This window comes from Typopeltis vanoorti, chromosome 4, assembly GCF_054136105.1.
Source record: "Typopeltis vanoorti isolate ZY-2024b chromosome 4, IOZ_Tvanoo_1.0, whole genome shotgun sequence".
In the NCBI taxonomy this organism is placed as follows: domain Eukaryota; kingdom Metazoa; phylum Arthropoda; class Arachnida; order Uropygi; family Thelyphonidae; genus Typopeltis; species Typopeltis vanoorti.
In genome coordinates, this window is record NC_143552.1 from 167,148,589 (window position 1) to 167,174,674 (window position 26,086).

The 26,086-nt window shown below is 37.3% G+C and overlaps 1 protein-coding gene across 1 annotated transcript in view; it reads left to right on the plus strand.

Moving 5' to 3' along the window:
* LOC150107826 (Fanconi anemia group J protein homolog) overlaps window positions 1–26,086 on the plus strand; it is a 463,872-nt gene that overhangs the window by 426,594 nt on the left and 11,192 nt on the right. Inside the window, exon 24 of the mRNA XM_090391581.1 lies at window positions 10,130–10,257. Coding sequence (XP_090247707.1) covers window positions 10,130–10,257 — 128 coding nt within the window. The remainder of the gene's footprint in view (window positions 1–10,129; window positions 10,258–26,086) is intronic.

Below are 26,086 nucleotides of genomic sequence, written 5' to 3' on the forward strand. Positions count from 1 at the left end.
CTTTGTATATATTCAATATTGCATGTACTAAAATATTAAGTATATTTATTCTTTGTAATACCTCAAGGGCTCACTTTAGTGAGTACGGGAGTGGCAAACCAGAGGTACCTGATGTTGGACCATACCTTATTTCATATAATATACATCTGTTATATTATCTATAGGATGGTCCCTACTCTTATTTCTTTCTATCCTTTTCTTCTTTCTTCCCCCCCAATGCTATTAGAGTAATCGAGGGCTAGGGGTGATTCTTTCAATGTTTCTACTTTTTTCATCTCTTCATGCATAGAAGGCAACAGGAAACCACTATGCTTCTACTTTTTCCCTAGTTTGGATGAGCGGTAAAGATCAAAATGACGAGCGATGCACAGCTCAGGATGGGTCCCCTGGGTCCGGAACTGCGCAATTGGCTACCAGGGAGGTCACTTGTTCCCATATGGATATGGACCAGATTGCATGTCAGTCATATGAATCTTCTTTACTAAAGCCTGCGGGAGGTGGAGAAGTGGAAGATGGAAAGTATTCATGTGGAAAAGGGGCTAAAAGTAATTTTCGCATTGGATCTTGGAATGTGAATACCTTACATCAAACTGGAAGATTGGAGATTGTAAAGATAGAGATGCTGAGATTGAAAATAGACGTTCTGGGAATGGCTGAGGTGAGATGGAAAGGAAAAGGAGATTTTAGAACAGAGGATGGAATAAGAATAATTTACTCAGGAGGGGAAGAGCAACATCAAGCAGGTGTTGGAATAATATTGAATAAATGAGTGGCAGGATGTGTGGAAGGCTACTGGCAAATCTCAGACAGAGTTTTAGTGGTAAAGTTGAAAGCAAAACCAAGAAATATTCTACTTATCCAGATATATTTACCTACTTGTGATTATGAGGATGAGAAGGTAGAGAGAGTTTATGGCGATATAGAACAGGGCTTGAAATGCAAAGAAACAAAAGACATAATTATAATACAAGGCGATATAAATGCAAAAATCGGAAGAGGAAGGGAGGAAGATATTGTTGGGATATTTGGATTGGGAGTGAGAAATGAAAGAGGAGATATGCTGTTGGATTTCTGTAGAAAGCATGATATAGCAATTATAAACACTTGGTTTAAGAAACATCCAAGAAGATTGTACACATGGAAAACCCCGGGGGAGGATATAAATAGTAGAAGAAATCAGATCGATTATATTTTGATAAACAAAAGATATAGAAACATTATAAAAGATGTGACAACATATCCAAGAGCAGACTGTGATACAGATCACATATTGTTGTCAACTAAGATAAGGATTAATCTAAAAAAGGTAACTACAGGGAAATGGAACAAATCATGGAACATGGAGCGGCTGAAGATACCAAGTACGGCGAATGAATTCTCAAAGAAAGTAGAGGAAGAAATGAATGAGAGAAATATACAAGAAAATGATGATGCAAGTGAAAAATGGAAGATTCTGAAGGAAAGCATAATTACTGCTACAGAATTACATTTAGCTAAAAAAGAGGAGGAAAGAGAGAAACCATGGATGACGGAAAATATTTTGAGGAAAATAACACAAAGAAGAACGTTAGTTAATAGTAAAACAGAGGAGAAAAAAAAGCAGTATAAAGACTTGAGTAGGGAGATACAAAGAGAAATAAGAAGGAAAAAGGAAGAGTGGTTAGATGAAATAAGTAAAGATACAACAGCAAAGGCAGAAAGGAAGGACATAAAAGGTGTTTATAAAAACATTAATATGATGACAGGAAGGAGAAAGATGCTAAGGACTGGAGCAATCAAGAATGAAAGAGGTGAAATTCTGATAGAAAAAGAGAAGATATTACAGAGATGGGAAGAATATGTAAGTAAACTTTATGAAGACAGGGAAAGAGGAGAAAATCAAAGGAAAGAACATAGTGGGCAGAGACTATGCATCATGAGGGAGGAATTGAATCTAGCAGTTTAAAAGATGAAAGAAGGAAAATCCCCTGGAATAGATGGTATACAGATAGAACTTATAAGGAATATAGGTGAAAAAGGTATGGAAGTGTTATGACAAATTATTAACGGAATTTATGAAGGACAAGAATTACCAGAGGAGTTTAGGAAATCAATTTTTATCCCCATTCCAAAAAAGACAGGAGTTTTAGACTGTAACAATTTTAGAACGATAAGTCTTATAACTCGCACAGCAAAAATTCTGGTGCAAATAATTTTAGAGAGAATTAGGAATAAAATAGAAAAAGAAATGAACGAGGAACAGTTTGGATTCAGAACCAACAGAGGAACTAGAGAGGCTATAACTTGTCTAAGAATTATTGGGGAGAAAACACTAAACCATGGTGGAAAGTTGTTTTGGGGATTTCTAGATTTTGAAAAGGCATTTGATACAGTGAAACATGAAAGGCTTTTTGACATTCTAGAAAATACTGATATTGACTCTTATGATTTGGAAATTTTAAAGAGATTATATTGGTCACAAATAGCGTCAGTGTGTTTAAATGGAGAGGAAACAGGAGAATTCCTGGTGGAGAGAGGAGTCAGACAACGATGCAAGTTATCACCATTATTGTTTAACTTTTATAGTGAACAAATGTTTAGAGAGGCACTTGAGGATGTAGAAGAAGGAATAAAAATAAACGGAAGAATCATTAATAACTTAAGATATGCGGATGATGTAGTAGTGATGGCAGAAAGTGAAAATGGGTTACAACAAATTATTCAAAGAATTGAAAACTCTTGTAAAGAGTATGGACTAAGAATTAACACAAAAAAGACCAAGATAATGATAATGGGTAGAAAAATAGGAGATAATGTAAAAATAAGATGTTGAGGAAAGATTTTAGAAGAAGTGGAAAGATTTCAATATTTAGGTAGCTGGATCTCAGAGAAAGGAACTTCAGAGTTAGACATTAGAAATAGAATAGGCAAAGCTAAATCGGCATTTATGGAAATGAAGAGAATTTTAATAAACAAGAACACTAAAATAGGCATTAGAATTGGAATAGTTAAAGCAACAGTTTGGAGTATTGCAAGTTATGAAAAGAATTAATGCATTGGAAATGTGGTGTTATAGAAAGATGGAAAAGATTAGCTATACAGAAAGAATATCAAATCAAGAAGTTTTAAGACGAGTTGGGATGGAAAGAACACTGTTAAAGAATATTATGCAAAGAAAGACTAGATTTGCAGAACATCTTCTGAGAGGTTCTTCGGGACACCTGACAAGAACTATATTACAAGGGAAAGTTGAGGGGAAGAGAAGACGTGGAAGACCAACTAGAGAGTGGTTTAATGACATGGAATGGACTGGTTTAAGAATGATGGAAGCGACAGACAGAGAGAAATGGAGAAGAGCTGCTCATCTGCTGCAACCCTCTTGCTAGAGGATGCTACCGGACGACGATGACGAATATATCAAACAGTGTATATATATATGTCTTTTTACTTTGTGTTCACAGCTATAATTGAATTCAAGAGACTGAATTCCATATGGTCAGAGTAAAAGGAAAATTAAGCTGAATGAGAGAATTACGAAGAAATTTCTCCACAATGTTACTTCTCAAGCATGCTGAAATAAATCTTCATAAAATTTATGGGAGCATACTTGAGAAAAGGCTAAGAAAATATGTGGAAGAAAAACTAAAGGAAGAACAGCTTTGATTTAGATTAAGTATTACTATCATTACGGGCAACTCCAGGGAGTCATTAGACTCATCAAGGGAGGCCCAAATCATATTCATCACAACTATTCGACATTCATACAGTATCTATCATACCTCACCTTAAACTCATTCACTGTCACAGCATCCACCACAGACTCAGGGAGCGCATTCCACTCATTCACTACTCTAAAAGTAAAGAACCCAGCTCTAACACCTTTACTAACCACACTTTTGCCCAGTTTCCATGGATGCCCCCTAGTCCTCCCACAACCAGCCCTGTTCTCAAAAATATCTTCTGAATTAATTTTATAGAAACCCTTCTGTAATTTGAATGTCTCAATCATATCTCCCCTCCTCTGCCTATCAACCAATTTTTGTAACCCACAAATCCTCAACCTGTTCTCATAAGGTTCATTCCACAGACCTGCTATCATCTTGGTCACTCGCCTCTGGATCCTCTCCACCTCCTCCCCATCAAGAAGAAACCTAGGTGACCAAATCTGAGCACAGTAGTCGAGATGGGGTCTTATCAAGGCTTGATACAGAGGAACAATAACCTGCTTGTCAACGTATTCTTCAGCAACCAAGTGATTTGATGAGCTGATTTGGCCACTTTTGCAATGTGTCCCCCTAAATTTCAATTCCTTATCCACCAACACTCCTAAATCTCGTGCCTCATCGATTTCCTGGAGCACGGTTCCATCAATGCAGTAAACTGCCGCCAATCTTTTCACCCCAAAATGCATAACCTTACATTTTGCTACATTAAATTGACATCCATTCTCCTTAGCCCAGACCTCCAATCTATCCAAATCATCCTGCAAAATTTTGACGTCATCTGCATTCACTATTGCCCTACCCAACTTCGCATCATCCGCAAACAAATGAACTGTTCCTCTCAGATCCTTTCCTATATCATTTATGAACAAATTAAACAGCAGTGGTCCAAGAACAGATCCTTGTGGCACACCACTAGTCACAAGCCATCTTGTGGACTCTACTCCAGAGTAAACCACTCTCTGATATCTCTCCGTCAACTACCCTCCTATCCATCTCACCAACTCTATGTCCATCCCCATATGCTGCAATTTACTGATTAGAATTCCATGTGGTATCCTGTCAAAGGCCTTAGCAAGGTCCAGTAGAATCACTGTAAACCCATTACCCTTATCCAGTTCAGCCGTCACTGTGTTATAATACGTGAGCAAGTTACTGAGGCATGACCTACCCTTCACAAAACCATGCTGTCCCCGATACAGTATCCCATTTTCTTCTATCCAATTTTGTATTTTCCTCTTGACTATTTTCTCTAAGACCTTGATAATGATTCCTGTTATGCTGATTGGCCGGTAATTTTCAACAGCAGCCTTGGAACCACCTTTGTGCAGTAGAACTATTTTTTCCTCTTTCCATCCCCTTGGGACTGACCCAGTCCTGAGGCTCAAATTAAACAAAATGGTCAAGGGCACTGACAATTCTTTAGCCGCTTCACGTACGACATGAGCTGGTATACCATCCAATCCCACAGATGTATTGACATTGAGGTTCTGTAATAGACTAGTTACCTCTACTCTACTTCATCACAATTCCAGTATAAGCTGTTGGTTCTTCCATTCCTGCAAAGTCACCACCTGGATGATATACTCTTGCAAAGTGCTCGCTCAGTAATTCCACAATATCGACTGATTCGGTTACCTCCCTACCCTCAGCATTTTTTAAGATCATTCTACCATGAGCATTTTTCCTTTTACTTGCAACATATTGAAAAAACTGTTTAGGATTCTCTTTAGCCTGCGTGGCCAATTTCCTTTCGTAATCTGCTTTTGCTTTTCTTACCACCCTTGTTACCATCCTGGCCTGAGCTTTATACTTGCGCCTGATGGTCACCCTTCTCCTTAAATTCCCTCCACAATTGTTTCTTTTTTTGCAGCTCAAGCTTAATAGTGTTGTTCATCCATTTAACCCCTACTTGATTTATTATTCAGACTCTTGGTATACAGTCAACCATTGCCTCCTGCAAACAATTCTTAACCAGCTCCCATGCACTATCAACATCCAGCCCTTGCAGTTTTACATGCCATGGCATTGAGCCAAGCACACACCTAAGCTTGTCATATTTACCAGCCCGGTAATTCCACATGTACCCTGTCTTAATTGTAAATTCGACTCCTTTAGCCACCTCCCAAGTCATGACCTTATGGTCATTCTCACCAATTGGTGGCAACATGGTCATGTTCGTTACAGCCACATTCTCAGTTGTAATTACTAGGTCCAGCACTCTCTGCCCCCTGGTATTTTCCACTAGATGTTGCCATAGATAGTTGTCCCTTAATAACCGCATAAAATCCAATTCCTTCCTCCCATGTGCCCTCTCCTCTTTCCAGTCAATGTTACCATAATTGAAATCACCCATAATAATTACCCTCCTTCCACTCATTTCTTCTATTTGCTTAGCCATACTATCCCCACCATCTATTCCATCACCTGGTCTATAGCAGCACCCAATTGTATATTTTGTTCTGCTAGATTCTATCTCACACCAAACGGCCTCAAATGTGCTTTTTTCCCCATCCTGCAGTTCAACTTCTATACTCCTTGGCTGAAGCTCATCAGCTATCATCAATAACACCCCTCCCCCCTTTTTATTCACCCTGTCACTCCTGAACATGCTATACCCGTCGCATTCAATCCCACTAGCTTTATCATCTTCTGTCAGCCATGTTTCACTAATACCAACAACCTGTGGCCTGGAAGTGCCAACCATGGCCAAAAACTCTTCCTTCTTGTTCCTAATACTCCTGGCATTAGTGTACATGAATCGCAGAAGCCCATTTGTCCCATCCCTACTTTGATGCCTTATACTAACTATTCCATTCTGATTTGTTGTCTGTCGTACTCGCTCGGGCATAATATACTCATTCATACACTTAACTGCCTCCCTAAAGTCTGCATATCTACCCTCCCTCTTAATAAATCTAGTTTCCCTGAGTCTGTACATCCACTTCCACATCATTCATCAACACTTTTTCAAGTCTCCGTACACCAACTCCATTCAAATTTAACCCATCCATCTTATATAAGTCCTTTCGCCCATCGAACTCATTCCACACATCCACAAATTCCACACCACTCTCCATGCATAACCCACGCATAAAGTCATTGGCAATTATGGCCCTCCTCCTAAACACTTCGCTGTCATACCGCGGTAAGATACTCACCATCCTAACTCTCTCACTCTTCTCTTTTGCTACCTCAAATAACTCCCTCACATCCTCTATCATTTCTATATTTTGTCTTCTTTCAAATCATTCGTTCCTGCCATGATTATCATCTCTTTCACCCTCTGTTTTTGCTGTCGAATAGATTCGCTGACGTCCTTTATGTTCGCACCTGGCTGGTATGACTTCGTTAAACTCTCAATTATTACACCTCTTAATAGCGAATCCCCATACAGCACTCGCTCCTTCATTTTATTGACGTTTACGAACATTCTATTATTTGCCGTCACAGACTTCCGCCTGTTATTTGTTGGTACGTTCAACACACATTTTTCCATACGCTCCAGTTGTCTTTTATCTCTGTGTATCGCACCGTTCAAACGGGCAATTTTGCTACTCGCATTTATCTCACCATTTTCATTATCGATCAAATCATCCATTCTTTCTGTATTTCTACCTTCGTTTACACTTTCAGCGACGCTCTCACACTTATCTGGCACTACCACACAATTCTCTAGCACACCACCATTTTCTACATTCTGACTATTGTTAACGATATCACTCTCGACACACGAAACACGCTTGAAATCCTCATTCTCTTTACACTTTCTGCACATATTAACTCCACTATCACTTTCTAACCAGACTCCCACCGCTCTTCACAAAGCATACATCTCACAGACAGCACATTGCATAAATTCGTTTACATCCAAACTCTTAAACAAACATGGCGACCTGGCTGCCATTTTTTTCTTTATCGGTGCCATGTGTACGCTATCTTATCTTAAAAATAATAATTAAAATAACAGAAAACACTCAAAAATTTCACAGACACACGAAGAAACAAAAAGCAAACAATACTACTTAAAATTCTAGTAAAATATCTAATGTTAACACAAAATACTACTAATCTTTTCAGGAGCTCTCGACAAGCCGACGATCTAATCAGTGCGACACCAAGCGACCATGATTGTATTTAGGTGTATGGATTGTATTAAGTATGGATTGTATTTAGGTGTTGTGAATCTGAAAGCACATATGAGACTAACTGAAAGAAAGTGCCAGTGACAGGCTGTAATTTTATGGTATGAATGCAATATTATACAGATCAGTATTATTACTTAACTTGTAAATCAGCAATTCAAATTTAAAGATGCAGTAAACCATTGGATGTAAAATCAGTGTAAAGCAATGTTGCATGCTCAATCTGCTGTTACTCATCATGTATGTGGATTGCTTTATGAAGGAAAGTGCACACCTACTATCAAAAATGGTGATATTAACTCATCTCTTGAAAGTTCATTTTTCACTTGGTTAGACTATAATAAACTTAGTTTAATCCATTATCCAAGTGTGAGCAAACAAAGTTTGCACCTGAAAATATCTTCAGGACTGGGGTAAGCTAGTACTACACCAGGCAACTCGTAGCAAAGGTGGAGCAAGATAACATCACTCCTATCTCAGCATCTCCCATAATGCAAAACACATCTCCTTGCGGATATGTATAATGTTATGCATTAAGGGAAAGGCCACTACCCAGAAACTATTCTGGGTAGTGGCCTTTCTCTTAATGCATAACATTATACATATGGTCAGAGTAAAAGACCGCAAGGAGATGTATTTTGCATTATGGGAGATACTGAGATAGGAGTAATGTTAGCTTGGTCCACCTTTGCTACGAGTTGCCCGGTGTAGTACTAGCTTACCCCAGTCCTGAAGATATTTTCAGGCACAAACTTTGTTTGCTCATACTTGGATAAAGGATTAAACTAAATTTATTATAAACTCATCTCTTGTTGTGCAGATTGCATTATATTCCTCAATAAATCAGTTTCTTGTCTTCAAGATTTTACATAAAATCAATAACTGCTCTTGCATAGTTAATATAAAAATCGTTAATAAAAAAAATAAAATAAAAGACATGAAAATAGGTAGTAATATGGGAAAACATCAACTGCATTCTCAGTGAAACATATAGAAAAGTAATACATTTTAATGTGTTACTTTTCTGTATGTTTCACTGGGGGGGGGAGTATTAGAAAGAAAATTAGCAGCTCGAAGATATTAGAAAGATGCTTTCAAGAATGTGCAATGAACTAATCTAAGGTGACATTTGAATAAAATCAGATAGGACAGATTAGTACTATATGTTTGATGCCAGGAAACTGACTCAGAGATAGACCAACATCTGGCATAAGTGCATTGCATTTAGTAGTGGCTTACCTTGATGGACCTGTGATATCAGTCAGGATTTCCCCATGACTGCAGGTCCTAAAGAGTCCAGCTATTCCTGTCTTAGGCCTTTCTTCTCCATTTTCTTCCAGTTTTCTTAATCATCGGATCTTCCCACCTTAAGGCTGGTCTTCCATGTTTCCTTTTGGTATCTTTCGGATAACAATTTGTTACTCTGACTGTCCATCTGTTGTCTCTCATCCTGGTGAGATGTCCTGCCCATCTACTTTTACTGTTGTAGATTGCTTTTATTACATCTTTGAGTCCAGACTTCTTCCTGATTTTTGTGTGTCTTACGTGGTCTATTTTATTTATATTGCACATTCTATTGAGTTGTTACTTAATAACACTGAGTTGTTATTAAGCTTTGTTCTTCTTTTAAAGTTGTTCTATGTTTCACTGCCATAAGTTAATGCCGGTTGGATGTGACTGTTGAAAAAATGGGCTCTTATTTCTATATCTGTGTTTTGGTTGTTGATTTTATTTTGTTGAAGGCTATCCAAGCAGCTCTTTTTCTCCTTGCTATTTCATTGATATGTCGTTATTCATTTTTATGGACTGTCTGAGGTAGTAGTGCCTTTGAAGACTGAAATGTAAGATCCAAAAATATTGAGACTTGATAAATAAGTGATTACTGTGGAAGAAAATTGGAAGCCAGTAATAATGTAAAATTAATTATGTAGTACTGGCCTTTGCACACCTTAATGGTAAGTATTAGGAAATGCTGTGATGAAGACATAAGGCTGCAACATAAAGGCTGGAAAAGTGACTGGAATGAATGAGAAAGAGAGATGGGAGAGGGGATATCATCTATTAAATGAATGTCCTATCCATGCCTGCTGTCCTCAGCTGGGAATCAATTTGAGGATAAAGAACATCTCATTCATATAATATTGGCTAGTAAAAATTACTTGAGATATATATATATATATATATATTTTAAAACTTTTATTTCCCCCCCTCCATTCAGATTTTATCCACAGTACCTTAGACTATATTAAAGTATTTTTAACTTATACCATATTGCACTTACAGGTGGATCTTAAGCGTCAATATAATAACAAACATTCTTTAGACAAACAGCTCTTATCTGGAAATCAGTGGTATGAAATACAAGCCTTCCGAGCTTTAAATCAAGCATTAGGGCGCTGCATCCGGCATAAGTAAGTATTATCATATATATATATATATATATATATATATATATATATTATTACATGACACCTATTGTACATCTCTTCGTCTTCACCACTCAATCCACCAACTACACCAATGCCATCTACCGCCTGCCACGACTACTAGTATCTCCACAGACCATTACAAACATCCATGCCCACAGTGGGATTCTAACGCACAGCCTTTTGGCTGGAGAGCGGATACGCTAACTGCTCGGCCAACCAGGCTGCATATGTGTATTTCACACACACACACACACACACACACACACACACACACACACACACACACACACACACACACACACAGTAGATGCTTGTGATAGCAAACTTCTAGAAACTAGAGAAATAATTTTCTTTAATGCAAGGTTTGCTATAGCGAATTTAAGTAAAAAAAGCCACTCCTTTCTACAGAAATTAATAACCAAGAAGGTATTGACATTCAGTTAGGTAGCTATAGCTTCTTGAATTTATGTTACACCAAGTCTTAAGCCTGTTTGGATCATCTTTTTCCTCCCACCTGCTCTGCACATTAATTGATTCTTAATGTACTTTCCCCATGCTTTGAAGTATTTCTGTATTGTAGTTAGCAATATGTTTAACAAGTAACCATTGAACATGATCTTCTACTGAATAGTGATAAATCTGGAAAGAAAACTGTAGATAAGGGCAATAAACAAAGAAAACGGAGGAATTGACTGTCACAAAGGATTAAGAAAACTATACATAAAGCACACAAAATGGTAAAATGAAAAATGTACAAGTGCAGACAATATATTATGGGAGATATAAGAAAGAAGAGTATGAAATTATAAAAGTGAAAATGCATAATTAATGTTTGAATTTCAAAATGTTACATTAACTAAATGTTTTATATTAAATCTTTATAATGAATTAAATGTGCAATCTGTAAAGTAAAATTCAAAACAACCAGAAAAGGTTGGCAGTTTAATTAGGTACTTCCAATTATACAGGGGAGACGCATTTTCATTTCATTTCATCAGGATAGCGTTCATCACTCACAAGTGATGAACAGCTATCCTGCACTAATCAGCATAAGGACAGGGATTGGCACAGCTAGTGCATTCAGGAAGTCTGCTTCCTGATTGGACAGAGCATTAGGGCACTGCATTCTCTGAAAATTGTATATTAAAAGAAATGTGCTGCACTATACAACATTTCTTTGGTTCATAGCTTAAGTAAAATTTTATGAAGTTTAAAAAATTTATTCTTTATCCATAATAAAAATGCTAAAAGCAAATTAATTTTTCAAACAGATAAGCTTTTGTCACATATAGTTCCTAAAATAATTTTTGTTGAAAAGCTGAACATTGTAGTTGTCACTTTTTCCCTTCCCTTAACATACTCACACAATGTTTAATATATCAATTTTACACACTTCTTTTGTTTGGAATTGATAGCACATTAGTGCAATGTATAAAGATAGGCAGGAGTTGGGAAAGAAGGAACCTGTTGACATATCTCTTGAAAAGGTGAAGATTGTAGTTGTTGGGGAACAGCTCATGAATAAAGCTGTTTCAGTAAACAGGAGCAGATTGAAAGAGAAAGAGAAGCAATTAGACTCTAGAGGGATGTTAGGTGGCTGCTATTCATGTTTTAACAGGCCCAAGGGGCAGTGGAGGAATGATGAATGCCAGATTGGTGGAGCAATATGAATGGATGTACTTGTAGAAAAGACATAGATAAACACAGCTGAAGTAGACAGTCTGTGGGATAGTGGCTGAAGTGAATCAGTGAGAAGGAATTATCTTTCAGCTGATTCTCTCTTTCTCCTCTGGACAATATCAGTAATTTTTGGGAAGCAGGGATTTGTAATAGTAGCTGGGCAGATGAAAAGTAGGGTCCTTGAACAGAACAAAAATGCCTAGGTTTTTTCCAAAGCTGAGGAATATACTGATGTGATACATTTACCTCAGTAGAGGCTGAAGGTAAATGTCACCTCCAGAAGAAGAAAAGATTTGATCCTGCCTGGTGATTTGTGTATTACTGAAGACAAGGAAAGATGAGTTGAGATCCTTTATTATGAGAAAGAAGGTAAGACTATTTTGTAAGCACTGAATGTAACCGTGTGTGTATGAGAATGTATATAAATTTACTTACTCACACACTCAGAGTGGTTAAAACTCTTAAATTCAAAATAAAAATGAAACACTGAAACTAATTTCCCAATTAACCTTGCACATAAGTTTGTATTCCAGGATATCTCATATGTAACCTAAATCTTAAATAACCTTAATAACCATTTAATCCCATTAAGAGATTGTTTTCATACTCTTTTTAATCAAACTCTTTAATCTACAAATATATGTATTCAAGATACTGAGTAATTTTATATAAACTTTGTTTTTAATCCTATTTCCCAAATAAGTAAACAGACAAGTAAGTCAAGTTTGCGCCTGTACGTATTGCAAGTCTGAGGCAGCAGGCACAAACTTGACTTACTTGTCTGTTTGCTTACTTGGGAAATAGGATTAAAAACCAAGTTTATATAAAATTACTTGGTATCTTGAATACATAATATACCCAAGTTAAAAAACTTTCTACATATATTTATATAACATCAAATCAAGCTTGGGATGTTTGTGTATTGTATGGTTTGTCAAATGAGTAAGACAGATATAGTGCACCATCATCAAACATCAGAAACTATGGTTAGGATATTTTGTTCAATAAGCAGTCAGTATATAGGAGAAAGAGGATATGAGTATGCAACAAAGCCCTGAGACACTCCTGCATTGGTAGATAAGCTCAAAGAGAGGACGCCATCTGCCATGATGCACGGTGAACAACCAGAGAGAAATCTGGCTACTAATTACAGAGAGAGAGAGAGAGAGTACAGTGTGGAAGTTTATTGAATAGGTGTTGATGTTTTGTATGTTGAATTGAGTATACTGTTCATTTTTAATTTCACTATGGTAAATTATTAAGAATTTTTGTGATAGAAATAGTATTGCTAACTGTCAGCATTAATTTCAAAATCAAAAAATTCTGAATTGAAGTTTTAGAATTTTGCAGACACTATGAGAGAGAAAACATTTCCCACAATTAGCATGTATTTGAACAACATGTGGCTGGAAACAAGTAGCACTGCAGTAGTACAGCAGACTCCTTTTGTAAATACATAAAAGAATTCTATATGCCTTGAAGTTTTTGCAAATGAAATTATGGAGAATGTTACATGTAGGCTTTTGTCCAACCTCATGCAATGTGTGTTTATCATCTGAAAGAGGATTATGCTTTGGCTGCAATTTTTGCAATTGGCCCTCTGCCTAAATGTATATGTTTTGCATATTGTGATGAAATTTATTTTTCTTATGAGAATGTTGTCAGCAATGCTTACTATTCACATGTATTGTAAGAAAGTAATTTAACATGGTATTTTGCATAATTTTTAACATTGTTTAAGCATCACTGCTTGGTGAAGGATTAATGGTATATTTGATTGTGACCTGCATAGCCTTTTGGTAAAAATTTAATTGGATAGATCTGTGGAACCATTATTCAAATTAGGATTCAAATTCAACCATTTGAATTTGAATCTATTCCACAACTAAAGATTATTTGTAGGCCTATTTTCAGCCAGTTTCGGTACACAGGTTATCCCTCCAGAAGAAATTCAGGTTTTTAATGCTGCAACTTCAAAATTGACTATAACATATGTGAGTATATATAAAAATAAATAATAGTTATGGTTTAGAACATTTTTCCTTATCTAAATGCTATGAGAATACACTGACCCTAAGTGATGACAATGGCAAGGGACTGGCTCCTGACTGATTTCCAGAAAATGTTAGGCTAAAAGAGTATTATCTTTTTTGAGAGTGAAACCATATTAGAGGATATATTTCATTTTACAAAATTAATTAAAATAATCAGATAAAAAAAAAAACTTTTATAATCCCCATCTGTTTATCTTGAAATAAAAATCTGATATTGGTAATTCTGTTGTCATCAAATTCCTAATTTGTACCCTTAAAGGGTTTATTTCAAATTAGTCATGTTTCCAATATTGTCAAATCTTATTTCAATCTCTGCTTCTAACTGCCTCAGTATACAATAGGTCTTGGTTCACCTTCAGGGTGTTTTTTTCCAGCCATCCTACCATCATACACCTGTTTTGCTAATACTTTCTTTCTCATTCTGTTTAGTAACCATACCATTGAAGATTAGTTCTGCTTACACATTTTTAAATTCTAGTAATGTTAAGTTCCTTTCTTAAAACATCTTCAAGTTTAGTATAATTTTGCCATTCATTTATTCATCATCAAATTCCTGATGGGTATCCCCATGAGGGTGCATAGGATATTGTGATAGAACTACACAATAAGTCTATATTATTATTGACTTCCTATGAACAGTTCTTCCACAAGTTAATCTGTTATTTGTCAGGACTATAATAATGTCAGATTTTCATCTTCTAAAATAACTTCTGCATTAATCTATCTAGATTGTAGTCCTCCTTTGAGTCTTTTTCCTGCCATTTTGGCATCAGACATCGGATTGCCTAACTTTTCCTCTCCCATTTTCTTAGAAACTCTGCTCACATTCCTGAATGCTAACTATATCAGTTCTTTCCTAAGATTTTCAGTTTTTAATAATTTCATTTTCACTATCCTAATTTTTCTCAAAACTCTCATAGTCGTGGTCTCTAGACTTTGATCAACTGTTTCTTTTCTAATCAGTTCTCAGATCCATAAGTTAACACGTTCGCTGCCAACTACGAGTATACTCGTAGTGGGTAAACCTGCTTCACAAGCCAGCTACGAGTATACTCGTATGACGCTTACCACCGGGAACGAGATTATTGTAGTGACCTTGAAGAAGTGAAAATGCTTGGCTTGTGGGGCTAGCATCAAAACTATGTATTCTCATAGAACATATATGCTCTGTACAAGCCAACTACGAGTATACTCGTAGGATGTTTACCTCCGGTAACGAGATTATCGTACTGACCTTGAAGAAGTAAAACTGCTCGGCGTAGGGGAACAGACCATGCCAAAGTAGCGTGGCAGCGAATGTGTTAAAAACTGGTTTCAAAATGACATTTATATATATCTAGTTTGATTTGAATAATTTCTCTCTTATTCTATATAAATTCATTTTATTTCCACCATACCAGAATTAGCTCTTTGTTTGCCTTTATTTCCATATTTAATTGCCATCTTCACTAAAAATTCTGCCCAAATAGCAGAAATATTTTACTTGTGAATGGGATTATTGGTTAGTGAGAGGTTGTTTATGCATAGAACAAAGAGGGTAGGTGATAGAAGAAAGCTGTGGGGTACTCCTGCATTGAAGAAACTCAAAGAGAAGAAGCTGTGACATCCACTCTGTATAAGATTATGTTGTGAGTTACTGTGCAGATAGAGACCTCTGCAATGTTGTGTCCCAATTTACAGTTATTAGGCTTTCAACTATCCTTACATGTGAAGCGCTAATTGTCTTTATCCAAATCTTATCTATATACGAGATATCACCCAAATACAAATATTCAAGCTTCTTCTCCCCCTTAGTGTCCCTAAATATTTATTTTATGCTGTGCCTTTCAGGACATTTAGTTTAAGATATAAAATTCAAAAACTAGGAGCAATTACCAAAATATGTCTGAGTGTGAAACATGCAGTCATGAAATATGTGAAATATGTAGTCGTGACCTTTATCTCATAACTTAACAAAAATCCCCCCCCCCCCCGTGTGATTAGGTTCGTACGTTGTTACAAGTGGTGCATTGAGTGGCAATCTCAGACAACTGTATTTTCAAGGAACAAAAGTTTATTGAACTCTTAAACATGATACAGTTCATTCTTTATCAAATAAAACTCAATTCAATACTAAGAATATATAATACAAATTAACACTAGCTAAACACAGGTATTAGGTTAAGATCCTATATAAGAATTGTGATCATATCGCCATAACAGATTCTATACGTACAAACATGTATAATTCTAGAACTAGTTGACCCTTTGTCTGATCACGCTATAATTCTGTATCTTCTAGGACATATATAATCAGTTACTCTAATTTTCTCACGAAGGCAATATGGATTAAAATTATCCTTCCGCTGAGCTAATACACACTTTTGACCTTTAAAACTCTCTTAATTAAAATACAATGCACATGCATAAATCTCTAGGCACATGAATACTTATTAATTAATAGTAACAAGCTCATTTTCATCCTAATCTGACATGTACTAAAGTCCTAGTATAATTCTCATTAATCCCTTCAACTGTTCAGTAATTGAACAATGATTACAGTTACGTATGATTTGAATTGACACGAGATTTTACGGTACCTCTTGACTTGGGTCTTCTACACTGGTCTCTACCTTTTTCTTATTTTTTTATCTTCCTAGGACGAACTCTTCTATAACTTATCACTCCTAAGTTCTTTTGGCACTAAGATGGGCTTTCACAATCTTTACCTTACACTCTTCAATCAAGGACATACATAGGATCATCTATTCTATGGCTGTGAAATTCACCACGTGGGCACTGACTTCTTTATAGAATTTTCTTTCTCTCGTTATGATCACTGGATGATGAAACACACTGACATTATCTTCTTTCTTTTTTAACTAAATGGCGTCCCTCATTTCTTACATTAGGAACACTGAATCGAAATCCTGCACACTTTGTTTCCTTATTGTGTTGGACATTAGGAACACTGAATCGAAATCCTGCACACTTTGTTTCCTTATTGTGTCAGACGGAGAAAACTCCTAACCCGTCACTCAGGAAAACCGTGTGAGACCTATATGAAAACTCGTGAAGAAAACTCTGAGGAAAATAGCCTTGTGGGGGAGGGATTCCTAACCCTTTCATACGATGACCCCTACCGGCACCTTCCTCAATTTCTCCCCCCCCCCCCCCTCTTACTGGAGTCGATTTCACTGACCAATTAGAGTGGCGTTTTTCTGCCAAAACATCATGCAGTCTGTGTGTGTGGGACGAAGTCTCAATTCGGGAATTATGACCTTGAGTTTGTTTTTGTTTAAGCTAACCTTCATGTTATCTATACTAAATTAATCCCCTTTCCAAAATTTTCTAAGAATTAACTCGAATCTTTAATCTCTTATTTCAAGTGTAAAAACTAGCCTCTCACATACAAAATTTTCACTTGGATGCAAGCATATTTTTCTTTCTTTTTAATTTTTTTCTATTCATTACTTTCAAAGGCTCTTAACAAAATCTGCTTAGGAACAAGCTTGCTTACTTAGTTATCTATACAGAGTTTTTATTTCTTCTCCTGTTACATCATGATAACTGAAATTCTCACATTCTTAAGTTATCAGGGTGTAACAGCAGTATACTTGGAGAAGTTTTTTCTAAATACTGATACTAGGTCAGCAGAGAGGATCGTCTCACGTTCTGATTTACATTAGATCATTGCAGCATCGCTTCCAGCATGTTCTATTGGAATTTGGGGAGGGAAAGGTGAGGAGGCAGAAGGAGCTATAGACATTAAAATCATTTATCAAGATGACTTCACTGCTTGGATAGTTCATTTGCAAGGAATCAAACTTCATGGATAACAAAACAATAAGAGAGTTTTTAGAATTAGGTTAAGAGCCAGCTATGGATGATAACAAATGGGACAAAGCAGGCCTGTAAGCCAGAGAAGATCTAAAGAAGGGTTTCAAGATTTGGCATGTAACATTTGACTTACAAATTCCACCTATGCAGTTGAAGGAACCATACAGAGTACTATGTGGAAAATTAAGATGAACTGTAGTTTGTTGTGTGGCTATAAGGAAGCATTTTTTGTGTATAGCAACACTGCACATGAGATGTCTCAAGATGTATAAGTTCGGTATGTTATATGTGGATAAGTGATAGAGAAGAAAGGTATCTGTTAATGGGTGTTATGAAAAATTGGAGGTTATACTTATTGGAGGAAACAGTTTGATGAACACTTCCAAATAGACAGTAGTGACATGGAATAAGAAATTTGAAGCTAAATGTTATTTGGGTGCTCGTGTTTGTACATGTGTGGAGGAATGATGGTGACCAGTCCATGGAAATGCAAGGTGCAGCAATTAAATTACCAGAAAGAACATGTAAAAACTGTATTTGATTACCTGTATATAATGAAATAGTATATATAATTAATAGTACTAGTGGGTACTATCACATTCAAAGTAATCCTTGTGTAACAGTGCACTTAAGTTAGATGCCCCTGCTGCTGCTATTGTCCAAAACACTTCCAGAATGCCTTTTATTACTGTCAATACTATCATGTTTCATGTTCAGAAACTCTGCATCCTTTCAAGGCATTCTTCAGTTTTTGAGAAAAGTACTCCAGGGACTAATGCTGGCAAATATGGAGGATATTCCAATATTCTGATCCCCCCCCCAACACACACACACACATACTCGCACCCACACACTCCAGAAACTCGAGGTGAACTGCTGCATCATGTGCACAGATATTATTGTGATGGATCAGCTAATGCCTTTTTGTTCCCGTATATGGAGTTTTGCACACATGCAAATTTCTGCACACACTCATAGCAAAAAATTAGAGGGAACATTGGTGGGAAGCATATTATGCCTGCCATTTCACCAAGAAGAAGAAGAAGAAAGTGTTCTTCAGGTCTCTGTCTTAAGCATGACACACTTAAGACAAAGTAAACTGTGCGCATTTACTCCCACAGGTAAGCAATGCTTTATATGTTGATGACTTCATAATTTACAGTCATTCTTGTAACATTGAAGCATCTTTTTTTTATCAACCTGTGTATCTCAGTAGAAGTGGCATTTGCACTCCACAGCACTTGACTACCAAAACCTAGGTTAAGATCTAGTCGTTGACTAGAGGAACATTTTCTAAGCCTTTCTTCATCCAGTTCCTGAGTCGGTCAATCTCTGCCATGGGCAAGCAGTTTTTCTTCTGAGAAACTCTGGTTTTTCATCCCGTAAACTCAAGAAGATCAACAATAAAACCAACACTATCCCAGACAATAAATATATACTGTTAGGGTTAGGGACTGCGAGATGGCAGCACTTGTCAGCCACCTCTTTTCACCAGATGTCAGATATTGTTAGTGATAGTCTTGGGCTGGCTATCTCTAATTGGCTTCCAGTGGAGATTGAACTGCCCCTTCAGTCTCCAAAAAAGTTAGATATGGCTAAAACAGCCTCACCTCAAAAAGGCACTAACAGTTTTTTATTAAAAAAAGATTTTCACACACTGCTGTATTTTTTTTAATTTTATTTTTTTTATTTATTTAATTTTTTTTTATAGACGTGCAGAGTCTATAAAAAAAAAAAAAAGTCTGCTAAGCACCCAAGCAGCTTAAAGGGAACATTGTATGGGAATCAGTAAAAGTCAACTTCAATAAGAAATCAGTTATATCTGATCATGGACTCTTGATAATGGATTTAAGTTTTCAGCAAAAAAAAAAAGTATCTGGTTACACTTCTACTGAAAATGCACTCTTCGCCCAGAGCTAAGGATGGGGTAAACTATTATCCCTGTAGCAATGGAAGCTTAGGACTCATTTTTGAGAGAAAACTTATATTCCTTGCACACATTTATCAGCTAAGAGAAAATATAATTTTCTCAGTTTTGCTGTAGTCTTCTGTGGTAGACAGTGGGGAGGATTTCTGGAGAGCATTTAGTATTTTGTCTGCCTTATGGGGATTATAGTCATTAGCTAAGAAGGTGTGATGTAAGTGAGTGAGTTCAGCAGTGAGAACATTATCATTGGAAAATATTGCTCTAGCCCTGTAGGTTAGTGTTTTTAGGATACCATACTGTTGGGATGGGTGATGATGATGTGATTGTGTACAGATATCTCCCTGTGTGTGTGTGGGGGGGGGGGGGGGTTTCTATAAACCGGAAATGATAAGGAACCATCTGGAAGATTAACCAGGAAGAGCAGACAGTCATCAGCTTCCAGTTTCATTGTAAAGTGAATTTTTGGGTGTTGGCTATTTAAATGCACTAAAAATGTATCCAATGTGTTTGGGCCATGTGGCCAAAAAGCCAGCACATCAACTACATAACCAAAGCACTGTTTTGAGAGTTGCTGCATTGATAGCTAGCTTTTCCAAGTGTTCTATGTAGAAGTTGGTTAAATGGGGAGAAAGGGGGAGCCCATTGCTGTCCCATCTAATTGTTTGTATATTTTCCCTTTCCATGTAAAATAAATGCATGTACTGTGAATTTAAAAAGTTCAAATATATGAGGGGGAAAGTGTGACTTTAGGAAATCAAGGGTTTCAATTAACAATACATTTGTTAATAGTGAGGTGATATCAAAACTCACCATTATGCCTGAACTTTTTAAGGTATGGTTTTTCTAAAATACTTTTTAGGTGGGCAGAATTTTTAACAAAAGAGGGAGAATTGTTTGTGAGAGTGGCTAGTGGCTTAGCTAAATGTCTAGCAAGTTTGTATGTGGGACTGTTTATACTATTCACAATAGGGCATAAGGGTGTGCCTTGTTTGTGAATGTTTGGTGCTCCATATGTCCTGGGTGTTTTAATGTGAAAGGGCTTGACCTCAACAAAGAAGTCACTAATATGTTAAATCAAGGACACAATTTTGCCATTACTCCGAAGCAAGTTCCAAAAGCCAAAATAATGGCTTCTGTTGAACGTGAAATATATGACCCGTTTCCAGCAACAACCAGTAATCGTTTAGATGTAGGCAACATTCTAATCCATTCTAAGCCTCCCCAAAATAATATCTCGCATAAAGAAATCATTTCTCTAAAACAGCTACACAGTAATAACCACATTATTATAACCAAAGCAGACACAGCTGTAGTGATGATTTCAACAGAATATGAAAGCAAAATGCACACACTTCTGCAAGTTCAGTGAACATATAAAATTATAGATCAGATCAATCAGAAAAAAGTACTGCACAGAAGTTGTTATAAGTCGGAGAGATTGTTCTTGAAATAAGCAGAAGCCTTCAAACATACTCCAAACCTCAACGAGTATGGCTGTATAAATTTGCGAAAGATTTGGGAGACAGTTGTCTTAAGACTTGATTAGGACTATAGTCTTTATGTTGTATGTTTAACTAGTTCCATTGTTATATTCTTATACCGGATTGTTGTTGTTTCACATATCATAATAACAAACTGTTTTTGTGCTCTGAAGATGCTAGATTGAATACCAGTTAAATATCAGCAGTAAGTTAATAAATAGTTATTTTCTTATCAGTCTGTGTTCTCATCTATACCATTAAAATTAATCAATAAAACGAGAAGAAGGAACATCATAAAAACTTATAAGTTACTAGAGGGATTGTGTAAGATTGACACAAAAGAATTTTTTCAGTACATGAGGAGTAGGGAAGAGAACTAGTAGGGAAATTACTTCTAGAAGTTGTGTAAAAGTGTGGTTGGTAAGTGTATGCAGACTAGGTTCTTTGCTTGGAAAGTGGTGAATGAGAGGAATAGTTTGCCAAAGGTAGTTGTGAGTGCCCCAATGATGAATAAATTTAAGGAGAGGTATAATAGGTATTGTGTGAATAATAGTGTTGGCTCTTCCTCAATGAGGCTTTTGACTCCATGGAGATTCCCTATAACAATAATTATTATTATTATTATTATTAAACAAGACCTCATGGAGTCAAAGACTCATCTAGGAGGTCCTTTTATCTCACACACATCTCATCATACCGGGTCTTAAACACATTCAAACTCCTTGCAGACACCACACTCTCAGGCAAGGCATTCCAATCATTCACAACTCTGCACGAAAAAAACCTGCCTCTCACTCCCCTACTCACACCCTCTTTATACAGTTTCCAGGCATGACCTCTGGTTCTCCCCTGATCTCCCACTATTCTCTGTAGAACTTCTCCACCATTGATCCTATAACAACCCCTTACCAACTTGTAGGTCTCTATCATATCTCCCCTCTTCCTTCTCTCCACTAGACTCTGCAAATTACATCTTTTCAATCTTTCCTCATACTCGACATTCCAGAGGTCAGAAACTACCTTAGTCAGTCGCCTTTGGACCCTTTCCAACATCTCTTCATCCTTCTGAAAACCAGGTGACCAAATCTGGGCACAATAGTCCATGTGTGGCCTAATCAAAGCCTTATACAATGGAACAAGAATCTCCCTACTTCTACACGTCAGTGTCCTCCTCATCATTCCCAGAAGTCTTTGTGTTGTCTTCACAATTTTGGCGATGTGTCCCCTAAATTTTAGATCCTTATCCACTATCACTCCCAGATCTCTTATTTCCTCTACTTCCAACAATATATTCTCACCAAGCATAAATTCTGCATCCCATCTTTGTTTTCCAAATTTTAAAACCTTACATTTTGCAACATTGAACTCACATCCCCATTTGCTTGCCCAATCACTCAATTTATTCAAGTCTTCTTGCAAGGCCACAACATCTTCACTACTCTTTATGGTTCGTCCCAACTTTGCATCATCTGCAAACAACTGAATATCTCCATCCAAATCTTTGCCAATATCATTAATATACAAGTTAAATAGTAATGGCCCTAAAACAGATCCCTGAGGCACTCCACTAGTGACTTTCCTTTTCCTGGATATTGCACCCCCATACACAACTTGTTGATACCTATCAGATAGCCAGTCTCCAATCCAATGCACTAATCTAATATCCAACCCCATCTGCTCTAGTTTGACTGTCAACTTATCATGAGGTACTCTATCAAAAGCTTTTGTGAAATCCAAGTATATTACTGTGTATCCTTCTCCTCTGTCCAAGGAAGCAGTCACTTTATTGTAATAAGTAAGTAGATTACTAAAACACGACCTCCCTTTAGCAAATCCATGCTGTCCATCAAAGATTATACCATTGTTGTCAACCCAACTCTGGATCCTAGTTCTCACAAGCTTCTCCAACAACTTAACCACAACACCTGACACACAGATAGGCCTATAGTTTGATGCTTGAGTTCGATCACCTCCTTTATTAAGTGGCACAATCTTGCCCTCCTTCCACTCTTTAGGGACTTGACCAAGTGCAAGACTTGTATTAAAAAAATATGTCAAGGCAGGTGTCAACTCTCTGGCACATTCCTTCAGAATACGCGGTGATATATTATCAAGTCCCACAGCCTTATTTACATCTAGTTTATTCAACTCCCCAAACACCTCTTGCTCACTTACAGTCAGTCTCTCCTCCCCATCATCAACTGCTCTTAATCTCTCCATGAAGTCACATTCACAAGATTGAAAGATCTTTATGAACTGCTCATTAAGCATCTCCACCACACATTCTGCAACAGCCGTCTTTATACCATTTCCTCCAATCAATGTCATCCTTCCATAATCATTCTTTCTTTTGCTGGCTACATATCAAAAGAACTCCCTAGGATTCTTTTTAGCTTCATTAGCTAACTGCTGTTCATACCTCTCTTTAGCTACTCTCACCAACCAAGTCACCCTCCTTGCCTGGTCTTTGTAGACCTCATGAAATTGGTTACTTCCACTTCTCTTATGCTGCCTCCACAATGCCCTTTTTCTCTGTATTCCATGTTTAATCTCTTTATTCATCCATCTCACACCTACCTTATTTAACCTTCTCACCCGTGGTATACATTTAGACATTGCATCCACTAAATATTTTTTGAAAATACCCCAAGCTGCATTGATTTCTTTTCCAGCTAACTCCTCATTTCATGCTACACCTGCAAGCTGTCTCCTGAGCTCTTCATAATCACCCCCCTTGTAGTTCCACATATACCCTTTTTTCACAGGGGTCCTTGCACTGCTGGCAACCACCCAAGTAATCACCTCATGGTCACTTTCACCAATTGGTGGATGATTTGATACCTCATTGATAATTACATCCTCCGATGAGATGACCAAATCCAAGACCCTTAATCCTCTTGTGCCCTCTGTTACATACTGTCTGAGGGAATTATCCCTCAAAAACTCAAGAAACTCATTTTCTTTATTTCCAGTTGCTATCTCTTCATTCCAGTCTATATAATGTCATAATTAAAATCACCCATAACGATCACCCTTTTCTTATTTGTTTGGCTTATTTGACTATACATTTCACTATCACCACCATCCACATTACCAGGTCTATAACAATATCCCACCAAGTATTTGATTCTATTCACCTCTATCTCACACCATACTGCCTCAAAACCACTGGCCCCATTTCCCTCTTGCATCTCTACCTTGTATGGACATAACTCTTTCTCTATCATCAATAGCACTCCCCCCTCCCTTTTTACCCCTTCTATCCTCACGAAACACATCATACCTTTCCATCTCTATTCCTGTCAGGATGTCATCCTCATCTAACCATGTCTCACTTATTCCGACAATCTCTGGGTGCACAGACGCAATTAGTGCAACCATTTCATCCGCCTTGTTTCTTATACTTCTAGCATTGGTATACAAACACTACAACTCATTTCTGGATCTACAGCTAGTTCCACTGATACCACTCACTCGATGTGATCTCTCCATGCTGGACTGGGGCCATTTCCCTTTCTGCTTCTTCATTTTAGAACCCTTTGCAATTCCATCTGTTTCCTTTTGATCCCTGATCATCCCATTACTTTCTTGCCTACACATGCTCTCACCTCCTCTTGGAGCATCCACCTTTCTCACGCTGTGTATCCCTGTCCACCCTGAGCCTCCCCGTTTCCCTGCTCCTCTTGCACACCCATTCTCTCATTTTCTATACTCATACCACTCACTTCCCCATTCATTTCCACTCCTTCAATCTCTCCTGTCTTACTCTCCTGCTCTTCCACATCACTCCCCTCTCGATCTGATTCATTCTCTCTATTCACTTCTCCACTTTCCAGCAGCAGTCTCTCCAAGCGACTCACACCATAACCACTCAAATGCAGTCCATCGCTCCCATACAGTTCACTTCGTCCCTCAAACTCATTCCACACATTAACAAACTGTACTCCCATCTCCTCACACATTTCAGCCAGAATATCATTCATAATCCTTGCTCTCCGCCTCATTTCACCACAATCATACCTAGGCAACACACTGACCACCCTTCCTGTCACACTATTCTCCTTTATCTTTCCAAGCAGTCTCCTGACATTCATTTTAACATGCTCTTTGTTCTCTCTCAAAAAAAAACTCTTTTGCTCGTTCCCGCCTCATATTCAATGCCTCAATCACTCTACTCATTTTACTGCCTGGAAAACATACCTTGTGCATTTTATCCTCTAGCGCACCTTTAATAATGGCGTCGCCATACAACGCCACTCGCTCATCTTTTGTTAACTCTTTAATGCCATCATGATTTATTTTAATAGTTTTGACCTGAATTCTCTTAATTTCATTCCGCATCCATTTCATTTCTTGCTTCATCGAATCCAATTCACCTTCCGAACCTCGCGACACATTCACTCTATCACTAAATCTTTCTAGCTTTCTAACTCTCGACCCCCTCTTCTCACTTTCCCTCTCATTCATCCTTCTTTGTTTCCGTACTTTCGGTCCAACATACGTCCAACTTTCACTATCACATATCTTTCTTTGTTTCCGTACTTTCGGACTAACATGTGTCCAACTTTCGCTGTCATTCTTCTCACTTTTACTGTCATTCATCTTTCTTTGGTTCAGTACTTTCGTTCCAACATGCGTCCAACTTTTGCCATCAGTCATTCTTTTTTCGCTATCATTCATTCTTTCGATTTTTTTTACTTGCGATTTCTGCATCACGCCATTTCTACTTTCATTTGTTCTCTCAATTTCGTTTCTTTCTGCCTCACTTTCATCCCTTTTAACATCCGTTATGGTTGTCAAATCGGTCTTTTTCTTTTTTCCTGATTTTTTAACTTTTTTTTTTTTTTCGC